Below are 16,318 nucleotides of genomic sequence, written 5' to 3' on the forward strand. Positions count from 1 at the left end.
ATGCCTTATTATCACCAGTGCATTCACATACCATTGCTTTTGTCAAAGCCTGCATGTATGACATGCAAGGTGACCTTCTGCTTAAGTATAGAGTCCCACCAGGTGCTCCATAGACTCCAGCATCAAACCTCCTGGACACTCCTGGACACTTCCAGCTTCTCCCCTTGGCGGCAAGATTTTTTCTCCTACGATTGTTTGGCCCAATATGGCATACAAGTTAGGTAGTGGTTAAGTTCAGGGTTACGGTTAAGTATGCTGGTGAATTTTGCTACCCAGCGCACCCTTCTGTGTCTCCGGAAGGGTGCCTCAGACGTCATAGCGTCAATATGCGACGTGGGATGAGAATGGGCTCGCACCACCGATCAGAGGGAATACAACATGTAGTTGGCTCCGTCAACATTACCAAAATGAACGTACAGTGTTAACACTGGGGTCATTCCTGGCTGAAGCAACGGTCTACGACAACGCCATGCCAGGGAAAAACGGCCGAGCACCCAGCCCTGAACAATTCCAATATTTGAGACAATAAACCTTCAAATGGTGCCGTATAGTATATTACGGCCACAGTGTTACAAGTGCAGCCATTTTTTTCCCTAAGTCACTTGTATTTTCTCCATTTGCATTTAAGCGTGCTGTGAATACTGTAATATCCCTGTATGATGCTGTACACGTCTAGCAGTTAACGCCGGTTCACCGGGGATTACATACAGTTTATGGGCTAAGCTCTTCCAGGACCTGCCACACTTGTCCTTGCTGATAAAAGGTGCTCCATTGTTTACCGGGTGGCTGTCGTTCAATGCGAGCCGTCCTCCATGACTTCATTACTCCTGCCGAGATGTGGCTGTGGTCTGCTGGGAGCCCTCTGCGGGCCCTAATGGTCTCGTTACCGGCAGCGGCAAAGCCTCTGGGTTTGCTTATTTGTGCTACACTTTAATTCGGCCCCCGAGTGAAACCTCCTGTGCCGCGCTGCCTCCTCGTCTCGGCTCCACAACACACAGCCGGTTTTTCAGATGGAGTCCCAGGGAGCACAGGAATTGTGTCATTTCATTTAAACTGTAGGGATTTAGATGATGCCGTCTTCAGAGGGACTGAGCAGTAGAATCAGCTTCGATGCTCAAACAGCAACATTGCAAGTGACTCATAGTAAGGAGGTCGAAGGTCAGACCCACTGGACTGGGAGAACAGATGGAACAAATATACCTGTGACTCTTAAATGATTGTGGCAAGTGCTGGGAATTCAGCAGTAGCTGAAAGGAGACGTGCTGTGCACATTTGGGGAAGGCGGGGGGGGGGTGGCATATGAGCTTGATGCAATAATCCAAATGAACACACGAATCAGTTCAGCATATCAATGTCTGTATGAACTTTAAATTCAAGTAAGGGAAACACCAACGCAGTCGTTCCAACACGATGGCGGTATGCGATACTGTATAACAAGGGCCACAACCGAGGGCGGGATGGCTCAGGAGGTAGAGTGAGCGGGTCGTCTAGTAGTCGGAAGGTCGCTGGTTCGATCCCCGGCTCTTGCAGAGAGTGTGCCCAAGTGTCCTTGAGCAAGACGCTGAACCCCGGGGTGTCCCGGTGGCGTGGCGGTCTATTCCGTTGCCTACCAACATGGTGATTATCATTTCGAATCCCCATGTTGCCTCTCGCTCGGTGGGGCATCCCTGCGGGCACAATTGACCGTGTCTGCAGGTGGGAAGCCGGATGTGGGCATGTCTTTTGGTTGCTGCACTAGCACCTCCTCTGGTTGGTTGGGGCGCCTGTTCAGGGGGGAGGGGAAACTCCTCACTGTCAGGTGAAAAGAAGCGGCTGGCAACTCCACATGTATCGGGGGGGGTTATGTGGTAGTCTGCAGCCCTCCCTGAATCAGCAGAGGGGGTGGAGCAGCGACCGGGACAGCTCGGAAGAGTGGGGTAATTGGCCGGCTACATCTGGGGAGAAAAAGGGGGGGGCACTGAACCCTTAACTGCCCCTGATGAGCAGGTTGGCACCTTGCACGGCAGCTCCCGCCGTGAGTGTGTGTGTGTGTGTGTGTGTGTGAATGGGTGAATGTGAGGTATACACTGTACAGCACTTTGAGTGGTCGGTGGACTAGAAAAGCACTGTTTATAAATGCGGTCCATTCACACCGCCGTGCCGTTTAATACCAACAACCCGCCATGCTCACGTGCAGCCTCAGCTTGTTATTTAGGTGGTGATTTATGTGCGCGATTAAAAGGCTGAGGGGCGTAATTCATCTCTTAGCATGAAATGACATTTACCGTGAGATGGTGTGTGTTAGATTATTGATACCCCCCCCCCACTATCCAACAACTATACTCTGAGAACTCTGCAAAACAATTTTTTTTTAAAATTTCAGTAATTCTTGGGCATCATCTTTGGGTGCCGTCGATTGATGTGGATTGTGCTAGAAGGTTCTCTCCTGCTTAATGTGACCGTAGTGATGAGTAACGTCCCGCAGAATAAGGTCACTTACCGGTGTCTTCAGTTTAAAAGAAAGCAGATATTTGTCACAGATCACCCCCCCACCCCCCGTCCATCACCCCTGCCCACCCTCTCTAAAACCCATTACTGCCTGTCACGGCAATAAATGGACTATTTAGCTGACCTGATGAAAAGTAAACAGTTCAGGACGGAGACAAGAGAAAGGTTATTATTTACTAAATGAGAGCCGCAACTGCAGAAATGATTTTTCTGGTGGTTGGGGGCCTGCGGCGTGACTGATGCCGGGCCGCCGCTGCAGATTTCCCAGTCGATTTTTATTCTGAGACAACGGGCCGGTATGTTTTACTTACCGAGCGAGCGCTTGATGCACAATTACGGCTTGTCCAAACAGATTTACACAGGAGCACATTTGGGGTCTTGGAGATGCAGATCTGGCTGACTGGCGGTCTCGGTGTTTGGCTGCTGGAGCGCGGTGTCCCGTCAGTTCCTGATGTGTTCTGATGTGATCTGGGCAGGGGCCTGGCTCACCGAGCAACAAACGGACTGGGTTCAGTGGCTCATGATGGAAGTGACTCCCTAGACTGAGCTGAGTATGGGCGTGTGTGTGTGTGTGTGTGTGTGTGTGTGTGTGTGTGTGTGTGTGCGTGTGCGTGTGCGTGTGCGTGTGTGTGTTTCTGTCTCTCCGTCTGCGAGTGTGTGATGGACATTTTCTGGTTGTCTGGGCTGCAGGCTGGGTGTGTGACGGCGTGACAGTGTGAGGGTCTCTCTCATCCTGGCCTGACACGTCCCGGCCCCCTCACACTCATCCACTCTGACAACTCACTCTAAGCCGCCCCGACACATCTCTTCCAAATCTGGAAGAAGAAAATAGCAGTGGCGTGGAGGTATGTTGCCTCTCATGTCTCCTACTTCCTCTCCAGTGACGGTGCCGTGTTGTCAGTAAGCCGCTAAAAGGAAAACATGTTTTTGCTTCGTCCTCGTCATCGACACCACTTTTTTCATAGCCTGCATTCGGAAGCGAATGCAGGTGAACAGCCCGGTCTATTGATTTCACCTGTTAGAGCCTCTCAAGTCATGACAGGGAGATGGAGATGGAGGGAAGAAGACAGGTTAAAGGAGTTTTTTTTTGTTTTTTCCAGGTGTCAGGACAGTCAGGCTGGGGTTCGTTGTCACAGTGTTTTGTACTCGGGGGGGGGGCTTAGGGGGGGTCTCCGGTTACACTTGTCATTTCAATATAGCTCTCATCGAGTCACACCAGAGGACGTCTGGTGACATGTCAAGGCACACAGAAGTCACATTCGATCTCACTCATTCCTCACATATCATGAGCGGATATGGAGGAAGGCATCGGGATCAGAACCCTCTGGATGCTGGACCCGACCCAGCATCCACAATGTCATAATGAGAAATACTGACGGCTGCTGCAGCGCTGATGGCTAGAGTAGATAGATAGACTGCTGAAAATCAACAACTAAAGTGATATGCTTTAAAAATGAGCCTACAGGGCATCCGGGTGGCGTGGCGGTCTATTCTGTTGCCTACCAACACGGGGATCGCCGGTTCGAATCCCCGTCTTACCTCGGGCTTGCTCAGGCACAATTGGCTGTGTCTGCAGGTGGGAAGTTGGATGTGGGTATCTATCCTGGTCGCTGCACTAGCGTCTCCTGTGGTCGGTCGGGGCACCTGTTCAGGGGGGAGGAGGAACTGGGGGGAATAGCGTGATAGAAAAGCGCTATATAAAATGCAGCTTGATTGATTGATTGATAGATCCTCCCACGCACTACGTCCCCCTGGCGAAACTCCTCACCGTCAGGTGAAAAGAAGCAGCTGGCGACTCCACATGTATCAGAGGAGGCATGTGGTAGTCTGCAGCCCTCCCCGGATCAGCAGAGGGGGTGGAGCAGCGACTGGGAAAGCTCGGAAGAATGGGGTAATTGGCTGTGTACAAAGAAAGAAAAAAAGGGGGGGATCCCCCCCCCGGGGGGGATCCCCCCCCCCAAAAAAATGAACAGGCGTATACTGCCAGAAGAAAAGCTTTATGACAGCCTGAGTTAAAACATGCTGTGCACTTTGTTGTGAAAATCTGTTTATTTCTGTCGAGGAGAAATGACAATGTTGTGAAATGTCGTTGCAAACATCAATGAAATGCTTTTGCAAGTCCTCAACACAGTACCTCCACCGCCACTGGTCCTCTTCTTGAAGGCTTTACAGCCCCTGTCTCTTTCAGCCTATCACTCTGTCTGTTGATCTGTTTGTCCGCCTGCATCTGTCTCGCTCCATCTCAGGAGGTTCGGTAGGGTTAGACAAGCTGGAGGTGCCACTCGTGGTCTCATTAGGCTGGTCTTCGCTCCTTGTGTTCTCTGCGTCTTGACCAAGCCCCTCACCCCACTTCCCCGGCACATGCACACACGCCTGCATGGATGCGCACACGTGCACGCACAACTCTTACCGCAAAGGAAACCAAAAAAAAAACAAAACAAAACACCATGAGCTCAGATTATACACACACAGCCATGAGAGAGAGATCAGATATCAAGAACTGCATGGACTTGACAGGTCTAACTGTAGCCCAGGTGCTTCGTACTTTGAACTGTCCAAGCTCCACGGAGCCACAAAGTGTTAATTGTGTGGGTAATTGGGTAGTTAGGTAAATTACCCAGGTATTAACCGACTGGTGTGCTGTGGCTCAGCAGTGCATTTTCTAGTTATGTTAGCCCCGTAGGTTTAGTGGACCAGTCAGGTTTCGTCAACCATGTAGTGTTTGAATTGCTTATTCATTCATTATCTGCACCCGTCCAGTCCGATTCAGGGTCGTGGAGGGCTGGAGTCCATCCCGGCCAGCATCGGGCGGAAACAGGGAGATGTACGGGATAGCTTGCTCGTTCCTTACAAAGCCCACATACATGCAGCTACCTACACGCCCAGTCACACCTGTTGGCTATTTCGGGTCTCCAGTTAAAACTGGAATTTCGATTTTTCTCCATTAATAAATGGCTATTTTGAACCCATGCAGACCCCACAGCATTGTACATTAACGCTATAAACAAAATCATTGACATATCACACGCAAGTTATCCTTCGGTGTCTGAATGAGACGTGGCAGGTTCATCTTGACCCCCAATTCAACCACTCCCTAACCCGTGTTTCATCAGGAATCAGAAACACTCTTGTCGTTTCATTTCATGCACTTGCATACATTAAATGAAATCAAATATAACTACAAAAACTACAAAACTACAAAAACATATACATCCAACAACAAAAAAATCACTGTCCAAGAGGGCGAACGCCAGCCAGGATGACTGTCAGAACTGCCAGTCTGCATGGGTTAACAGTTAGCTTAGCCTGCCCCGCTTCCGCATCCTGTCAGACCGCCCTCGGTGCTTCCTCTTCGGGTGCAGCTCCAGGCCGGGGCCGTGGTCCCTGGGCTCACAGGACGCAGCACACCAAGCTCTCCCAGCCGATCCAGCGCCAGCTCTCCCAACCATCAAATGAAGACAACTTAAACGCAGACATGGAAAAAGACGCTGAATGGACGGTACTGGGTGAGGCCGCTACAAATGTTAGTTCGAGCTGCCATTGAACCAGCTTAGTGGTTGGGGGGGACTGTGGGGAGGGGCTGCGAGGGGACAGCGAGCTACGGCGCTCAAGGCGTCGGCAGCTGATCGGGCTCACGTTGGAGTGAGGCCGCCATCTTCCCACACCCGACACGGGAAGATGGTGCAACATGGCAAGCATTCATAAATTGGGGTGGAAGTTTAATATTGGAGTCTGTGGAAGAACACCTGTTGCACCTCATACCGACACCATAGGGTAGCTTGCACACAATATATCGATGCTTTTTCAGTAGAGTCAAAATATGACACCATGGGATGAGAAAGTGTTTTATCTTATCCGTCTGAACTATGGAGTCAGGCTACGTTAAACTCACTGGCATCTTTCTGAGGATGTCATTTTAACAAGGCTGGGATGTGTTTACCGCTGAGCTGACCGCACACAAGCGATGATGACCGCTACACCTTGTTTCTACTTCTCACTGCCAGAGAGCGAGCCAGATCGGGCAAATCGCTGATTTCAGCTTTAGCCGGTCCTGCATGTCTGCGGACGGCGGGAGGAAACCAGAGCACCTCGGTGACATGCACGCCAACACTGGGACATGCAAACACCACATGGCAGGGTTCAAACCAAGGACCCTCCTTACGATGAGACTCGCTGCCCCAGGTTTTTGGCTTAGCTAGCCATTTAAAGTTTCTTTCACTTTTCCGGAGTCTTGACAGTTTTTTCCAGGTGACTATAGTGGAGGAAGTGAGTGGTGTGTCTCACGGTCACGCTGTCACATTGTCACATTGTCGCCGGAGGCTTGTGGTTTCAGCTCATTAGATCTGTCAGAGTTGTTCTTTACCAGGTGGGGAATAGAAAGCTCTGCAGCCCTGCTGGTCACCTGCAAGACTGCTGACCCTGCAGAGAGACCACTTCATATCCCTTCCAACGCTGGAGTGGGCTAGTAATCCATCTCGCTTTTTCTTTTTCAGTTCTAGCTCTCACTTTTGTGTGTACTGAGTCTGTCTTTTTCTCAGTTGCACACGTGTGTGTGTGTGTGTGTGTGTGTGTGTGTGTGTGTGTGTGTGTGTGTGTGTGTGTGTGCACTCTCACTTACTCACTCACTGTCTCCTTCTTCCTCTATTACCTGTTTCTGCAAGCGTGTCTGTCCGGTTTTGTCATGTACACACACACACTCTTTCTCTACCTTTACACACACACACACACACACACACACACTCACGCACACACACACGCAATCACTCACTCTCACTTACTCACTCACTGTCTCTTTCTTCCTCTATTACCTGTTTCTGCAAGCATGTCTGTCCGGTTTTGTCATGTATACACACCCTCTCTCTCTACCTTTACATACACACACACACACACATGCGCGCGCGCGTTTTCTCTTTTTCTTTTTGTCTGTTTTCTCTCCAGCTGCTTCGCGTCTTTCTCAGTGTCATGTGACTAACTAAGTTGCAGTTACATGTAGTGGTAGTTGTACTCTTACACCGTCATTTCTCTGTTTGTCACTCTCTCTCTCTGTCTCTACAGTGTCTCTCTTTCCCCCCTCTGTCTGTCGCTGTAGTGTCTCTCTTTTCCCCTCTCTCTGTCTCTCTACAGTGTCTCTCTTTCCCCCCTCTGTCTGTCGCTGTAGTGTCTCTCTTTCCCCCTCTCTCTGTCTCTCTACAGTGTCTCTCTTTCCCCCTCTCTGTCTGTCCCTGTAGTGTCTCTCTTTCCCCCCTCTGTCTGTCGCTGTAGTGTCTCTCTTTCCCCCTCTCTCTGTCTCTCTACAGTCTCTCTTTCCCCCTCTCTGTCTCTCTACAGTCTCTCTTTTCCCCCTCTCACTGTCTCTCTACAGTGTCTCTTTCCCCCTCTCTCTGTCTCTCTACAGTATCTCTTTCCCCCTCTCTCTGTCTCTCTACAGTGCCTCCCCCCCCCCCTGTCTCTCTACAGTGTCTCTTTTTCCCCCCCTCTCTCTGTCTCTCTACAGTGCCTCTTTTTCCCCCTCTCTCTGTCTCTCTACAGTGTCTCTTTTCCCCCTCTCACTGTCTCTCTACAGTATCTCTTTTCCCCCTCTCTCTGTCTCTCTACAGTGCCTCTTTTTCCCCCTCTCTCTGTCTCTCTACAGTGCCTCTTTTTCCCCCTCTCTCTGTCTCTCTACAGTGTCTCTTTTCCCCCTCTCACTGTCTCTCTACAGTATCTCTTTCCCCCTCTCTCTGTCTCTCTACAGTGCCTCCCCCCCCCCCCCTGTCTCTCTACAGTGTCTCTTTTTCCCCCCCTCTCTCTGTCTCTCTACAGTGCCTCTTTTTCCCCCTCTCTCTGTCTCTCTACAGTATCTCTTTCCCCCTCTCTCTGTCTCTCTACAGTATCTCTTTCCCCCTCTCTCTGTCTCTCTACAGTATCTCTTTCCCCCTCTCTCTGTCTCTCTACAGTGCCTCTCCCCCCCCCCTCTGTCTCTCTACAGTGTCTCTTTCCCCCCTCTCTCTGTCTCTCTACAGTGCCTCTTTCCCCCCCCTCTCTCTGTCTCTCTACAGTGTCTCTTTTCCCCCTCTCTCTGTCTCTCTACAGTGTCTCTTTTCCCCCCTCTCTCTGTCTCTCTACAGTGTCTCTCTTTCCCCCTGTCTGTCTCTCTACAGTGTCTCTCTTTCCCCCTCTCTCTGTCTCTCTACAGTGTCTCTCTTTCCCCCCTCTGTCTGTCGCTGTAGTGTCTCTCTTTCCCCCTCTCTCTGTCTCTACAGTGTCTCTCTTTCCCCCTCTCTCTGTCTCTACAGTGTCTCTCTTTCCCCCTCTCTCTGACTCTCTACAGTGTCTCTATTTGCCTCCTCTCTCCTGTTGTCTTTTTATCTGGTGCCTATCTCTTTCTCTCTCACTCAAACACTCAAATGCCATGAAATGAAAGCACTCCCTCTTTCTCTCTCTCTCTATCACCCCCTCTCTCCCCCTCACTCCCTCTCCCCTTCTCTCTGTCTGTCTGTCTCTCTCTCTCCTTCTCCCTCTCCCCCTCTCTCTGTCTGTCTCTCTCCTTCCCCCCCCCCAGTCTCTCTCCCCCTCTCCTTCTCCCTCTCTCTCTGTCTCCCTCTCCCCTCACCCTCTTTATCCCTCTCTGTGTCTCTCCCTCTCCGCCCTCTCTCTGCCCCTCTCCCTCTCTCCCTCCATCTCTCTCTGTCTCTCCCTCCCCCTTCTTTTTCTCTCAGCCTGACTTTGTCACTTTTTGGATGGTGTGCCAGCAGCACTACACCGTCAGCCATCCAAACCCCCCACCAATCTCATTTTCAGCCTCAAAATCTTTAAACTTGTTATCGGTTTTCCTCTTTTCCTTTTTATTGGCTGGGAGGTGTGTGTGCATGTGGGGGTGGGGGTGGGGGTGGGACTATTTCGGGTGAGGTCTCTATGGAAACAGTGAGCATCAGCGGCAGGGTACAGCGGGTACAGAGCTGCTGACAGCTCGACTCGGCAGCAGGGGGGGCTGTGCTTGTGCTCTGGGTTTGGATTTTTTTTGGGGGGGGGGCGCACTCCCACTCCCACACTCCTGTCCCCCAACATCGCCTTAATGATAAAAGTCATCATTAATTCGACTTGTCATGTGCCAGTACACGTCGGACATGCTCGCTTCACGAGATTCAAAACAAAACAACAAAAAATAAACAAGACACAACTCCTCATCTTGTCTCTCTTCCTCCCCTCTCTCACCTCACCTCTCTTCCTCCTACTCTTCCCCTTTCTGTCTTTGCATCACCAATGCTCGTTTGGTCTCTTGTCGGGGTTTTTTTTTTATAACAATGGTATTTGAAAATCGTATATTTGTTCTCCGTGTGTTTCCTCTTTTAATCTTTTGTGCTTGGAGATGTCGTCACGTCTTTCTGATGTGATCCCGAGAGTTTTATTTCACACGAGGCAGTTATCTGATTCTTTTGTGCAGAGTGGCTGACACGGAACACTAATAATAAGAGACATGAGATTCAGGTCCTCGATCCCCCACACTAACCGGAAGTGGGAGAGTTAACCACTGCTCATTCCTGTAGGGCCAGGATGAATGTTGGCCCTTTCATAGAAGGAGTTACTGCATGTAGATATTCATTTTGTTTCTGGGTCTCGTAATGTTCAAGACAAATATCTCATCACAGAAACAACAATTTATAGGGGGCATCCGAGTAGCGTAGCGGCCTATTCCGTTGCCTACCAACACAGAGATCGCCGGTCCGAATCCCCGTGTTGCCTCCAGCTTGGTCAGGCGTCCCTACAGACAAAACTGGCTGTGTCTGCGGGTGGGAAGCCGGATGTGGGTAAGTGTCCTGGCCGCTGCACTAGCGCCTCATCTGGTCAGTCAGGGTACCTATTCGGGGGGGAGGGGGAACTGGGGGGAATAGCGTGATCCTCCCACACGCTACGTCCCCCTGGCGAAACTCCTCACTGTCAGGTGAAAAGAAGCGGCTGGCGACTCCACATGTATCGGAGGAGGCATGTGGTAGTCTGCAGCCCTCCTCGGATCAGCAGAGGGGGTGGAGCAGCGACCGGGATGGCTCGGAAGAGTGGGGTGATTGGCCAGGTACAACTGGTGAGAAAAGGGGGGGGGGGACAAGGGATAAAGCATACCATGTATTTTAAGGTGTGTGTGTGTGTGTGTGTGTGTGTGTGTGTGTGTGTGTGTGTGTGTGTGTGTGTGTGTGTGTGTGTGTGTGTGTGTGGATATTCTTGTAAGGGCAGCAGGGTGGGCCAGATGTCAGGGAGTATTTTTCCTGATTAGTTGGGCGTCATCCACCCTGCTGATGTGTCGTTGAGCAGGGCACTTGGCATCACTCCCCACCAACTGTTTTGTAGCTGGACCCTCAGCAGACATCCCTGTGAAAGGGGAAGAGAGGCAATTTGAAAGGAGAATTTCCCTACAAGGACAGACAAAGAAACGAATCCCCTTCTTATTTCATTCTGACCTCTCTATTCTGTGTCCCTCCCCAGCTCTCCTGTACGCCACCATCTTCGGAAACGTGACCACCATCTTTCAGCAGATGTACGCCAACACCAACCGCTACCATGAGATGCTCAACAACGTTAGGGACTTCCTAAAACTCTACCAGGTGCCAAAGGGCCTGAGTGAGAGGGTGATGGACTACATCGTCTCCACCTGGTCCATGTCCAAAGGCATCGACACTGAGAAGGTGGGGGGCTGGTAAATACAGGCAGAGGTGTTGCAAAGGGGAGGTGGGGAGCTTTCATAGCGCCTCAGGGTATAATTGTACTGGTTTGTTAGCAGCATGTTTTCTGGTATAGTGTTTGTTAAGAGTATCGTAACAGGGCAAGAACACACTTAGTCTTGGTCTGGACGGGACAGGACAACTTTGAGCATATATATGAACAGGGTGGCAATTGTATGTCAACACTCAGATTGCTTTATTTATGGTTTATTTGAATAGGGACAGATAGTAACACATTAAAAAACTAAATCATTATATGCATTTCACCTTAGTGTGTATAGCTTAATTTTCAGTCCTCGGATAGGTGTTTTAAAAAGGGGGAAAAGTTAAAAGCAAACGAATGGAGATAAAAGATATAAAAATAAAGTTATTATATGTTATACAATTTAACACATTTTAACACAGCATGATTTCAACATGGTTACATCAGGCATAATTGTGTAGCTGACTTAGCTGCAGCCACAACAATCAATGACAACTTGCTACCTCCTGCTAGCATAACAGCGTTTAATCAAGTTAAGCCAAAATAATATGTTCTGTGCCGCAGTATAGATAACCCAACAAGAAATGTAAAACTTAACAAGAATACAGTTATTAAGAACCCTTGCGTAACATGACCACAGATGCTTCTGGGCAAACGGGCTGCATAAAACCGACCCCTGTGCAAAAAAAGTATTAACATTGGCTGAGATTGATAAGATAAGATGAGATGTATGTTATTAATCCAAATGAGGAAATTTATCCTCTGCATTTAACCCATCTCAAAACACATGCTGTAGCTAGGAGCAGTGGGCAGCCGCCGTGCAGCGTCCGGGGACAGCTCCAGTTCTTCTTGCCATGCCTTGGTCAGGGGCACGGACAGGAGTATTAACCCTAACATACATATCTTTTGATGGTGGGAGGAAACCAGAACACCCGGACGAAACCCACGCAGACACAGGGAGAATTCCACACAGAAAGGACCTGGGTTAGCCTGGGGTTCGAGCCCAGGACCTTCTGGATATCAAGATGGCACCACAGACTGCAGCCTCGGATCTGCGCTCACTAGTACTTCTTTTTTTGTTTGTTTAGATTCCAGCGCTCACTCTCTGATCACATTCAGCAGGGGAGAATTTTAAACCTCCGACCAGCCACTGGTCAAACTTTTTTTACCGTTTATCATTGAACTGAAAAGCTTTACCGAGCTTTTAGTTGGAGGAGCAGCAGCTCTGTATGGACTTTGCTGGAACTAATGACGGGGGAAGCGAGTCGGAGCGCTCGTTATACTGCGACAGTGGGGATTTCAAACTGCGCTCCCATCAATCCACCTGGCAAAATGTCTGCTCTCTGGCTAATAAGATGGATAAACTGCTGCTCCTTAACAGAACAAACATGGACTTTTCCAGATCTGCCGCCCTGTGACTCACTAAAACCTGGCTTGTTGAGCATATACCGGACAGCTCACTCCATCTGCCGCACTTCCAACTCCTCCGTGAGAACCGTGAAATGGAGCTATTGGGGTAAAAATGGGGGGGGGCATATGCTTCTATATAAATCAAAGTTGACGTACAGATTGTCACAGTGTTGAAGAAATCATGCAGTCCTCACTTAGAAACCATTTTCATTGACTATAAACCATTTTATTCACCGCCGGAGTTTTCATTATTTATTCTGGCTGGTGTCTATATCCTACCCCAGGCTTGTGTTAGTGAGGCATGACAACACCTGGCTGACCAGATAATAAACATGGAGCACAAACATCCAGATTCCCTTCTCATTATCTTTGGAGATTTGAACTGAGCAAACCTCAGCCACAAACTGCCAAAAATACAGACAGCACCTTAAGTGTCCCACTAGGGACAAAAACACACTGGATCCTTGCTACACAATATTAAAGGACGCCTATTGCTGTGTCTCATGCAGTCTTGGGACTCTCTGAGGACTCTCTCAGGTTTATCTTCTTCCAACCTACAGGCCGAAGCTAAAATCTTCAAAGCCTGTGGTTAGAAGTATGAGGAGATGGACCAACGAGTCAAAACTGGGGCTTCAGGCCTGCTTTGACTGCACTGATCAGAGTGGTTTTGAGGCTGCATCTACAGACCGGGACAAACTTACTGACACTGTGACATCTTACATCAGCTTTTGTGAGGACATGTGCGTGCCCACCAAAACGTCCCACACCTTCCATAACAATAAGCCCTGGTTCACAGCAAACTCGGGTAGCTTCGTCAGGCCAAGAAAAAGGCCTACAGGAGTGGAGGTAGGCTCCTGTACAATCAAGCCAGAAACATACTAACAAAAGAGATCAGAGTAGCCAAAAGTAGCTACGCTGAAAAGCAGGTTTGCAGCTCATGGTCCTGCGTCTGTGTGGAGAGGCCTGCAGGACATCACCAACTACAGGAGACCATCCTCCCACACTGCAGAGAACCACCAACTGGCTGACAGTCTGATCATGTTTTACCACAGGTTTGATAAGCCCACTCTCTTACCCCTCACCCTCTCCGGCCACATCACACAACCAACTGCACCCCACCTTTCACCCCTTATCCCAACTAGGATCCCATAGCCAAGGTTACCCCCAACCACCATTGCTTATGGAGTCTGTAAAAACTAAACACCACAGGCTCAATACTTGACATTCAGCCTTTGCATCTATTAATAGCCATTAGCCCTACTAAGGTAAACAAGACAAGTTGCCCTGGTTATGACTGAAATGTCAAATGGAAAGAGAGTGCACATACAGTGATGGTAAGACGAGTCTCTTTTTTTATTTTATCAAGCATATTCAACAAAACCTGAAAAATCTAAACGGTGGATTCCTCTCCTCTAAATTCTCAGGAGTGAATTTAATGATGAAATGGCGTAAAAAATTGTAAAACCATTGTTGGCCTGTAGGTCAGGTGAATTGGCCGTACTAAATTGTCCCTAGGTGTGAATGTGTGTGTGTGTGTGTGTGTGTGTGTGTGTGTGTGTGTGTGTTGGCCGTGTGATGGACTGGCGGCCTGTCCAGGGTGTCTCCCTGCCTGCCGCCCAATGACTGCTGGGATAGGCTAGGCTGCAGCATCCCCGCAACCCTGAGCAGGATAAGCGGTTTGGGTAATGGATGGATGGATATTCAACAAAACACACTAATCATTGCTTCATACTAGAAGAGTGACAACATACATAAATGCATATCAAAAGAGGGCATACACATAGGCAACACAAAAAACAGGTGTTGAAAATAAGCTGTACAGTTTACGAGGAAATTTTGTTCATTTTTTCAATATGTTTATATCAATCTATTCAAATGAACTGTGAATGAATTGATCCGAGCGCTTACATTTAACTGCCTTACAAAACAAGGCAGAAAAAAGGCAGTAAAGAAAAACAACTAAGAACTCCAAAAACCAGCCACCCTGTGGTGACCTCATCTGTCTTGTGAACTGTAGACCCACTGCTCTCAAATGCAGTTAATGCACAAGCCGGGCCCTTGCTGTAAAAGCAGCCTTGTTTGGAAGCTTACCAAAGCCAGTCTTTCTCACCTCGGAAAGAAAGTGTGAATTCAGACTTGCGAGGAAGTTTACACGATGAGGTTACATCATACCGGTGGAGGTTAGGTAAGAGGATGTGGGATTATGTATTTCTTGTTCAGGTCCACAGATATCGAGGTGCAGACGGGGGAGAAGTTTGCAATAATAGTTATAAAAGGACTGTCTCGTAACCAAAACATCACGGGAAGAACAGTTAAAATATTACCATCAACAGCCTCGAACGTGGAATGAACTGTTCTCTCATTTCAAGATGAAATGAAAATTAAAAAGGAAGAGAATGGAGAGAATCCAGGATTAGGTGAGTATTTTTTAAAAGCATTTTAACAAACAGGGCTGATGAAGATCGAGGTGCTTCGCAGAACAACAAAGCAGAAGAATACATTCAAAACAAAAGTAGAGAATAAGATAAAATAAACACAGAAAAGAAAAAAAACATTAAACAAAAGCACAATCCAAATAAGCAACCCCTACCTCCCAGCTTGCAACACAGTCGGTCATGCACCGTATTAACTTCATTTACTTTGCTCACACTGAGCTTTTAACTTAGGACCTGCTGCCAACACTGACACCCAGCATTTCTTCCTGCTGAAATGCAGGGGGGTTGCTGTTTTGCTTTTATCCTGTGGTAAAAGGATCAGTCTTAACCACCAAAGTTTACATACCTCAATGTGAGAATGAGTTCACGCTTAAGCATCCTACTGTACATGCTTTAAACAAACTATTTTGTATGACTCATCATCCAATGTCATCGGGCAGCAAAGTCATTCATACCTTTTCCGAATGGCTGAAATCAAAAGGCTTCTGTCCATCTCAGGAACCTTCTCTGGAACTCAGAACTTTTTCAGGGACTTGGAACTTTCATGCAGTTTTCCACAGTAGGAACCAGGGCAGATTTTAGCTGTTGGAACAGCGCTTCTGGGAAATGTTTTTAGTGCCTACCTAGGAACATTTCTGCAGCCCAGGAACTATTGGGGAGGAGTTTGCCCACTGACCGGCACAGATAGGCCAAATGCAGGCATCAGATGAGACAAGTCTGCCAGAGAATGAACAACCGCCAGGGGAGCCAAGATGGTGTCACCATGAGCAGTTGTGCTTCTCTCTTGTCCAGGCAATGTAGGGGGATTTAGTGGTTAACAATTGGTTTTGTACATCCCAACCCTTTAGGTATTGAACTAACTCACTGACGTCTACACGGTTCATGGCACATATTTGAGAAGTTAGTGTCATGGTATGGGCAGGAAACAAAAACGAGTGTTGGTAGGCTCACAGACTAGCATGCTAGAACCAGAATCCAAGGTGGAAATACCCAGTGAAAATTCGAGTGATTCCTCAGATAGTAAATGTAACACTGCAACCAGTCAAGTTCTGTCATCGCCAAGTACTCTGGGTAAACCTCCGCCAAGGATAACAAGCAGTTCCGATATTTCTTTAAATGAAATTTTCCAGGCCATTTGGTCGCTTACAGACAAGCATGAGGCCACTTTCCTTTAAAGCTCAGCCATAAAGAAAGCCACTGAAGTAACATCTAAAGCAATGGGCACTTTGTCTGCAGCAGTTCAGGAGCTCCTAGCTGAGGTGAACACGCACAAATTATCAACAACATTGATGGCGAGGTGCAGCAACTAA

At 48.6% G+C, this 16,318-nt stretch overlaps 1 protein-coding gene across 1 annotated transcript in view; it reads left to right on the forward strand.

Annotated features, from left to right (window-relative positions):
• The window catches only part of kcnh5b (potassium voltage-gated channel, subfamily H (eag-related), member 5b), a 173,144-nt gene that overhangs the window by 72,822 nt on the left and 84,004 nt on the right, over window positions 1-16,318 (forward strand). The window contains exon 9 of the mRNA XM_056295501.1: window positions 10,945-11,144. Coding sequence (XP_056151476.1) covers window positions 10,945-11,144 — 200 coding nt within the window. The remainder of the gene's footprint in view (window positions 1-10,944; window positions 11,145-16,318) is intronic.

The sequence above is a fragment of the Lampris incognitus genome, chromosome 16 (genome assembly GCF_029633865.1).
Source record: "Lampris incognitus isolate fLamInc1 chromosome 16, fLamInc1.hap2, whole genome shotgun sequence".
Classification (NCBI taxonomy): domain Eukaryota; kingdom Metazoa; phylum Chordata; class Actinopteri; order Lampriformes; family Lampridae; genus Lampris; species Lampris incognitus.